Source organism: Gavialis gangeticus, unplaced genomic scaffold (assembly GCF_001723915.1).
Source record: "Gavialis gangeticus isolate Ggan-Ray unplaced genomic scaffold, GavGan_comp1, whole genome shotgun sequence".
In the NCBI taxonomy this organism is placed as follows: Eukaryota; Metazoa; Chordata; order Crocodylia; family Gavialidae; genus Gavialis; species Gavialis gangeticus.
Window position 1 is genome coordinate 5,746,208 of NW_017729033.1, and position 8,181 is coordinate 5,754,388.

General features: G+C 48.7%; 1 protein-coding gene across 2 annotated transcripts in view; it reads right to left on the minus strand.

Annotated features, from left to right (window-relative positions):
• Window positions 1–5,618, minus strand: part of RNF24 (ring finger protein 24) — a 47,245-nt gene extending 41,627 nt beyond the window's left edge. The window contains exons 1-2 of one of the 2 annotated variants that reach the window (XM_019526238.1): window positions 5,517–5,618; window positions 673–822 (exon numbers count right to left, since the gene is read on the minus strand). In XM_019526238.1, coding sequence (XP_019381783.1) covers window positions 673–815 — 143 coding nt within the window. In that variant the 5' untranslated portion in view covers window positions 816–822; window positions 5,517–5,618. Of the gene's footprint in view, window positions 1–672; window positions 823–1,089; window positions 1,220–5,516 lie in introns of those variants that run through there. The other variant, XM_019526239.1, reaches the window with a different exon arrangement.
• Window positions 5,619–8,181: the final 2,563 nt, after the last annotated feature.

Genomic DNA, 8,181 nt, shown 5'->3' on the forward strand with positions numbered 1-8,181 from the left:
TTCACTTCAAGGGTTTGTTTTTTTTTTTTTTTTTTAAAGTAGATCACATAAGAAATCACATTTTTTGGTGCTTTTCAATCCTCTTTAAAAGCAGTGCAATGTATTTGCTTTCCTGAACAGTTAAATAAAATCTGTCCAGAGCGCCAAATACAGTATTCTTACTCTACATTTTCTGGAATGATTTAACCTGGTTAATATGACTGTAAGCATCTAATACTCAAGTCACTGAGCAAATTATGCTACCTAAAGGGAGTATAACAATAATTTCAAATGGTAAAAATCCAAGTACGCTATTCTTCACCGAAAAGAAGTGCTGTGAAGTCAGGCAGCAGAATTCAAACGATGCTTTAGTATCGTTTGTAATAAATTAAATTGTTATATTATAGCACATACTACATTATATTTGTAACGCAGTTTAAGTAAATAGCAAATAGATGCTTGTTAAGTCTAGCCAAACTCGCTGCATCCTTTTTTCTCTTGAAAATGTGGAGTTGGATTTCCCTTGAAAGCTATTCAGAGGGCACGGACGTGGAAAATACAAAAATCTCCTTGCTGAGGTATTTGGTGGCCTCCTCTCCCGAGTGATGCCCACAAGGTGCTTAGCACATCGCGGGGTAGGGACTGGACAGAATCAGGATGACTTCAGGCAAGGGGCTATGGCGGTTCATTTACCTGATCAAGTAGCAACAGAAGAGCAAGCTAAGGATGAAGACGAAGATGGCGGTGCCGAAAACCACGATGTATATATTGAGAGGCAGGTTCTGGAACCCGATGTTCGGCATCCTGAAACTGTAGTGCTGGAAATCTGAGCTCATGGATGGGCTGCAAAGAGACAAAACCAAAAACGTGGATTTGAGACTCAGCCTCGACGGTGTGAATTCTCAGTCTCCGCTGGTCCGGTTTTCGAAGGGATGAACTGAAAGCTTCAGAATGGGAAAGTAAAGTCAAGGGCCCATCCCCATATGTGTCCCGCCCCAGACCCAGCAATATCCTGTTGCCCTCTGCCTTTTTGCTATGATAAGGAAGGGCAGGGTATGCCAATCTGTTCCCTCACCGGGTTCCCTTCCACAAGCTACTGTTTTGGCTTACCAACCCAGAGGACAACCTGGAAGAGCAAACAGGGAAGGAGCGATGGGTAGTAGACAGATGCACGCTTTCCCTTCGCAGAGAGCACTTGAAATGCCAGAGCCCCACGTTCACGCCGTGCTGCTGCGGCCAGGAACGCTCTGTACCTGGAGCCTGAACGAACAGAGAAACGGCAAGAGGGGCTTGCACCGGGAAGAGTTTTTTTTTCCTTTCCGAAGTTGGAGACCAACTCCCCTCCAAGTGGAAATTCCCCTCTGAACACGTCAAGCTTGCAAAGACTTGACGACTGTCCAGAACCATTCAAATAAACTCCCAGGCTGATCCTTGCCTTAGGTCGGGCAGCAGGAGTGTTCCTACTCGATTATTGCATTTCCCTTTTGTTATAGGCGTGGTTTCCTAGGCTGCAGTTACAGTAAGCCTGCTCTGGGGAGGAGATTTCCATGGACATGACGAGAACAATATTACAACTGTGATCAACTTGGGCACAGGAGCGTTCACGTGGGTCTGCACCAGGTCGCCTGGTTTAAAGATGGCTCTGAGACGAACGCCCCCCCTCTAAACCTTTGGTGATTCTCCCCGGTCGCTCAGTGAGGTTGCCTACATTTCTGTCTAAATAGGTGAGACAAAGAGGAAGGAGACTTTGAGAAGGGGGAAGGAGGGAGGGAGGCACCAAAATCAAAAATTCCCTCCTCCACCAGTGGGGACTGTATTCAAGCATACGAATAGCTGCTTGGAATAACAGATTTACCATATGATCCTTCCCATGATCACAGCTTCGTGATCCATCATGTGGGACAGCAGCAGTTTACAGCAACTGTAACAGGCAGTCTTTTAAATGGATATAAAGCAATCGATCTAAAAATTATGGATATACTGCAATCACACTATATCCGGTAACACCTGGATGAACATCTTCACGTTTCCAGAAAAACTCTGTCGTTCGCAGTGTTACACTACTGCGGGCAATGTTCAGAGAGGTCTGAAAGCTGGAGGGAAAAGTGCATGTTACGGCCCCAGCTTGCCCGTATGAAGCCGGGCGCTAAAAGAGCTCAGAAAGCGAAGGAACCCGATTTGCTCTCCAACAAAATCATCTGCCCAAACCAGAAGTGCATGAGCTCACCCCGCAAGGCTTGATTAAGCTTCACAACACAAAGCAACTAAATATGACCACGATCTTACAAATGCAAAAGCTGATCTCAGAGGGGCTGGGAGTTTTTAAAAGGAGCTTTCTTGGTCCGTGCTCATTCCTGAATACCGTGGCCTGCGTACACTGCAAACCCAAGTGTTATATACAGGCGCACAAGTCAGTTGAGAAAAGTTTAATGGGTCGGTGATTCTAGGACCAGGTCCGCTCTACAGACCTCCGCTGACGTAGCTCCATTGGCTAGGACTGGGAAGAGAAATGTTTCCCAGCCAGCAAAAGCCCCTGATGTATACCCCTCCAAAGCTGGGCTCTTACAAGTGTAGCTCACTTCTTTTTGGGCTGGTGCTGAAGTCAGCTTGAATGGGACAAGCCTGGTTTTGCTGCTGTAAGCTGTATCCGAACCAGAAGCGTTTTGCCCTAGTTCCTGGGGCTCTTTCTGTGGACCCAAGCTACGCTACAAAAGCAGGCAAAGAGAGAACTGATGTCAAAAGAGGCAGATGGAGGCGTTTGCTGGAGGGCAAGAAAAACCCAGGACAAAGCGTGCCGTATTTACGCTGGCAGAGAAATCTTGAGGCTCCTGGGGACTTCTTGGGGTCAGTGTCTAGCTATTTCCACTCTCCTCGAAAAGCTTCTTCCTTCCCACATCCCCTTTCCCCACCCAAACCCACCTGCGGGAAACCTTCCTCAGCCGATTTCACGGGCCTCTCGACTCCCCCTTGCCTCCGAGCCGCTGTTCCCTACAGGGCATTTATGCCGAAGGCTCTCGGGGTACGGGACCAGCTTTGAAAGCACGCACGTGTCTCTCTCGATAGCAGTGTGATGAAGCAGGTGGGGGCCCAAGCCTACGAGAAAGCTTAGGGTCCGTGGCAAATAAGAAAAACACGAGTGCAAAGGCAACCGCCACTCGTTTCCGCTCCGGCATTCGCCGGTCCGGCCCGGCCCCGCTGCGGTTTAGATCGGTTTGGAATTTCGTTCGAATCCAACGGCCCTTCCACGGCGCGCGGCGCCCGCCCGGCTCATTTGGGATGCAGGCTGCTTTCCAGCCGGGTTCGCTCACCTTCACTAACAACCTTGCATTTTGCCCCCTTCCCTGGGTTACTTTAAATCATCCTCTGCATTGCAGCAGTGTTGCACGGCCCCTTTCGCATGGATGTCAGGGTTTTCAGGCTGTTCTCGTCGTTGTTTCTGGCAGGATGAAAGTCTTCAGAAACCAGGCTATCTAATCAGGAGAGCCTCCGAGCCAAGTGGAAATGCCACAATAACTTCAGGCTCGAAAAATGCGTACACACCCCACCGGTGCCTTTAATTACAGCGCAATCTTCTCCGAGGCCTTGCCACTCCGATAGGGGATTAGCCAACTCAAACTTGCCACTTGAAATATAAAATGCATGCTTTCTTCCCTAAATGAGGCACAACGAATAGCCTTGCTGCGTAGCTCGATGAAAGAGGTGCGTCTGCTATAGTAGCTTTGCTTGGACAAAGGGAAGTGTAGTTCAGGGACTCTTAACAAGAAGCCTAATTGGGACCAAATGGTGTAAACGTGGAGCCGTACTGCAACTGGATCCCCATGAGAGTCCATGCAGGTGGGGACGCTGGCCAAAGAAAGGAAGTTTCAGGCTGAGGTCAGCGTGCCAGTTCAAACCTGCCCCGTGATCCAAGGACAGGAAAAAACCAAGTACCACACATGTTGCTTGGGGCCGTGCCAGCGCAGCGTGTGCATACGCCTTATCGCAGCTACGGACAGGGAGGGCTTCAGTTTTCTTCCAAGTTTCCCTGCTTGTATCAAGTTAAGCAGGGTCTTAATGATAACTGCTCATTTTGGTTGTGAAAAGTCAACGCAATAACGCTGGTAATTCAGATTTCCTCCCCTCGCTCAGAAAGGAGCTTGGAGGAATGCAGTGTCTCCTCCTCTGCTCTTAAAATAAGCGGTGGGGTTATATACCACACATTGAAGCACCTGCCCTGGAAGCTTCCCGTATGCTGACTTCTTCCCCATCTACCTTTACCTTTCAATACGACTGAGAAAGAAATATTGCTTCCATCACCCATTGCATCCTAGTAAGGAAATGTGAAAAAAGAATGAACACAGACTTCTACTTTCTACCAAGTGAAATTAAAAAAAAACAAAACTAAAATCACATTTGGAGTGGGAGGAAAAAAGCATTAGGAATAATTTTTCACTCTGTTGTCAGAGATTACATACAGGCCAGAAATATTTCTTGGTGATTTGGCTCAGCTTAGTCTACTTCTTCCTTAGACCCGAGGAAGAGCACTCGTCCAACTGCTCTCCTAACTACAGAGGGTCTAATGAAAGACACCATAGAAATCCCTGCCTTATTCAGGAGAGTGCAACTTTATCTCACAACTTCACGCCAGTCAGCAGAGCAGTGATTCTCAACCAGGGTGTGGTGAGATCCTTTTAAGGGCACTATGCACTGTTAGCCTGGTTGTGTGCAAACACCTATGTGGGATTCGCAAGATAAACTCAGAAACTTCAAATAGGAATCCAGAGGATTGAAAACATTTTGCTCTGTTGTGGTCTTTAAGGTCTCCACAACAGAAGAATCATAGAAAATTAGGGTTGGAAGAGGGTCGTCTGGTCCAACCCTTTGCTCAAACCAGGACGAGCCGCAACTGCATCATCTCAGCCAAGGCTTTGTTGAGCTGGGCCTCAAAAAACCTCCAAGGATGGAGAGTCCACAACCTCTCTCGATAACCTGTTCCAGTGCTTCACCATCCTCCCAGTCAGAAAGTTTTTCCTAATATCAAACCTCGACTTCCCTTGCTGCAGCTTGAGCCCATTGCTCCTTGTCCTGTCATCTGCCCGCACTGAGACCAGTCCAGCTCCATCCTCTATGGACCCTCCCTGCAGGGAGGTGAAGGCTGCTATTCAATCCCCCTCGGTCTGCTCTTCTGCAGACTCAATCAGCTCAGGTCCCTCGGCCTCTCCTCACCAGTCCTGTCCCACAGCCCCCAACCATTTTTGCTGCCTTCTGCCGGACTCTCTCCAACGTGCCCACATCCTTTCTGCAGTGGGGGGCCCACAACCGGACACAAGACTCCAGATGTGGCCTAGCGTTTTTGCTCTAGTATTTGTGCATAGTCAAAAAACAAGCCAAAATGCTGGCAGGGCCTTGAGTTTAATGAAGCTGAGCACTACTGCACTAGTGTCTTTCAGTCTAGATGAGACCTAAATTTCTAATGCAACAAATAAACCAGAATTACTCAGCTTAAAAAAAAAAAGAAGAGGTAAACAGTTAAGCATTAAAAAGGGTGCTGGACTTACTCAGTTTTTGCAGGCTGTCTCTAAGGGAGCTGGGCTTGATGATCTAAGTTCTTTCTATTAGATGCTGCAAATCCTCCAGTTCCTAGAGAAATAGGAAATATTGCATGGAAGGACTTAATCAGTTGAAGAACTTGTGGACACTGCTCTTGGTCCAGCAGAAGCATCGTGGCGGCCCTCAACCTCTGCTGCCCTAACCCTAACCATCAATCCTGTTAGCAGTCTCAGTCAGGCGAAAGGCCATGGCCCGAAGGCAGTCCCGGGACCAAAGTCTTCCTGGTCTCCCATGTCTGCTCCCTGTTTCTGAGCAATGCCCATCCTCATAGTACCTTGCCTCCACATCAATGTCTGGACACATTGTGACATCGCGCTACTGCTTGCAGGGCAATGTACCTCTTCCACGGCTAAGGAGAGAAATGCTTTTTACAGTCGAAACTTCATTCAGCCATTAAAATTGAACTCGCCACACCAGGGTGAAACAACTCCCTTCTCCCCCTGCTTCTGTCCCATAACTCAAACGAGAGAAATGAAAGCAGCAGGGGAAAAAAAACAGGGTTGGACTGAAAAAGTCTCCAAGAGATTAAGGAAACAATTAACTTGGAGATCTTTTTACAAGAACGGCCTGCTTTTGAACATCAGCTTTCTTTTGAACGGTATTCTAATCTAGTTCAGATTTGCCGAAGCAGCAGCCAAAAAACGGGAACGTATCAGCACTTTCAGAAGAGAAGCGCCCCTTTCTGCTGTCCCTATTCATGCAGCCTTTCGACTCGTTTCCCGACTGCACCTTCCACTTTCTTTCCCGGTTAGATGGAGCACAGCCCGATTTGCATTTATCTTATTCAGGAGAAGAAACAAAAAGATTTTATGTGCAAAGCTACATAAAATCTTTCTTTCTGGCAGTCTGTTCCTAGCATTTGATGGAGTAGGTTGCTGCCTATGAAAGCCCATGCCTTACTTTAGGTGCCGCTACGCCCGACTTCAGACCGACATGGCTAAGCCCCCCCCCCGGGGTAACAGAGTATAGTTTGTAGTCGGGATGCTCAATGGATCTGCTAGGGTCTGTGACACGGAGCCCAGAAGAAGTTTTGAAGATGGAAAAGACGACGAGAACAAGAGCAGAACGGAGGAGGCTCCGTGGGCGTCTTGTTAGGGAGGGTAATGACAACGCGAATTATGCTCGAGAAGAGCATGGGAAAATCCAGAGAGATCCTTCCTTGGAGAGACAAGTGTCAAACTTAATGAAAACCAGCAAGGCCAACTATTCCATCGTGCTTGAACGTGCTTGCGTGTGCAGTTATGGGAAAAGGGCACCACTGGCAATGCCTTCCAAAATCCCATCCTCGAGTATGTAAGGGAAGCAAGGGAAGTTGAGGATGGATATTAGGAGAAATTCTCCATGAGGCGGGTGGTGAAGCACTGGAATGGGTTACCCATCCTTGGAGGTTTTGAAGACCAGGCTTGACAAAGCCTTGGCTGGGATGATGTAGTTGGGGCTGGTCCTGCTTGGAGCAGGGGGTTGCACTAGATGCGACCTCCTGAGCTCCCTTCAACCCTCATTTTCTATGACTGCATGTAGTTTAAACATAGAAATGGCCACTGATAAACAGGAATTTTTTGGACAGAATTTAACTGAGCCCTTCTTAAAGTCCAACTTCCACTTTGCCTTAGCGGTAGTTATGCTGGTGGACATCGCTAAGTGAAGGACACTATGGTTTTGTGTTTGGACGCATGGGCGAGTGCAAGTCCACAGACAAAGGAAACAGGCCAGCCAAAGGGGTGGGGGTGGGGGACACCAAACCCCACCCCCCCCACAACCAAAAAGTCCTGTGATACCAAGCGAGAACATCTTTAACAGGAACAGACCAAAGGGGAAAAAAGTACGACTGTTCCCCAAGAAAAGTCCAAAGAGGTTGCTTGAAGGACAGTTTAGGCTGCCTTCACTTTGCACAGGGACAGAAGGGGGGGTGCTCCCAGAATAAAGGAGGGGCATCACAGGACAGCCGATGGCAAAACAGGGCACGACCACACCACCTTGCACAGCGCTCGGGAGCACCGCGGTGAAACCGGGTCCCGGTCCACGCATGACTGAAAAGGTCACATGCTGCTTTTTGGTGCACTCTCGGGGCAAGTCTCTATTGTGACACACGGACGTGGACGGCACTGCCGCGGCAATACGCTGCGCCCGCTGGCTCCCATTCTGTGCAACGAACAATGCTGGGTGGCTGCTGCTTGGGGCATGCATATCCGTGGCATGGCCAGGGCTGCTCTGAGCCCACGGCCGACTCACGAGTGCAGCAGCAATTTGACGTTTTCCCGGTGCATCGTGCGGGCAGAGACAGAGCAAGTACATGGGTGCGTTTGGGGCAACACTCTTTAGCACTGGACTTCATGGACTGGGAAATGTGCCTATGGACCAGGAAGTTTTATTTCCTTTTCATAAGCAACTCGTAGTAGTGCAGTAGTTCCCCGATGCCTTGATAAGGAGCAGGGGTCCCACTGCAACAGTGCCGTACAAACACAATACAGGAAACCATTTATAGCCTGTGCCCCTCAACCCCACATCAGATGCACATAAGGACCCTTGCACTGGCACGGAGCCCAAATGGCTTCAACATGACGCCTCCTACGCGACACGGCTTTCCTTTCCGTATTGAATGTGGAGCTGCAA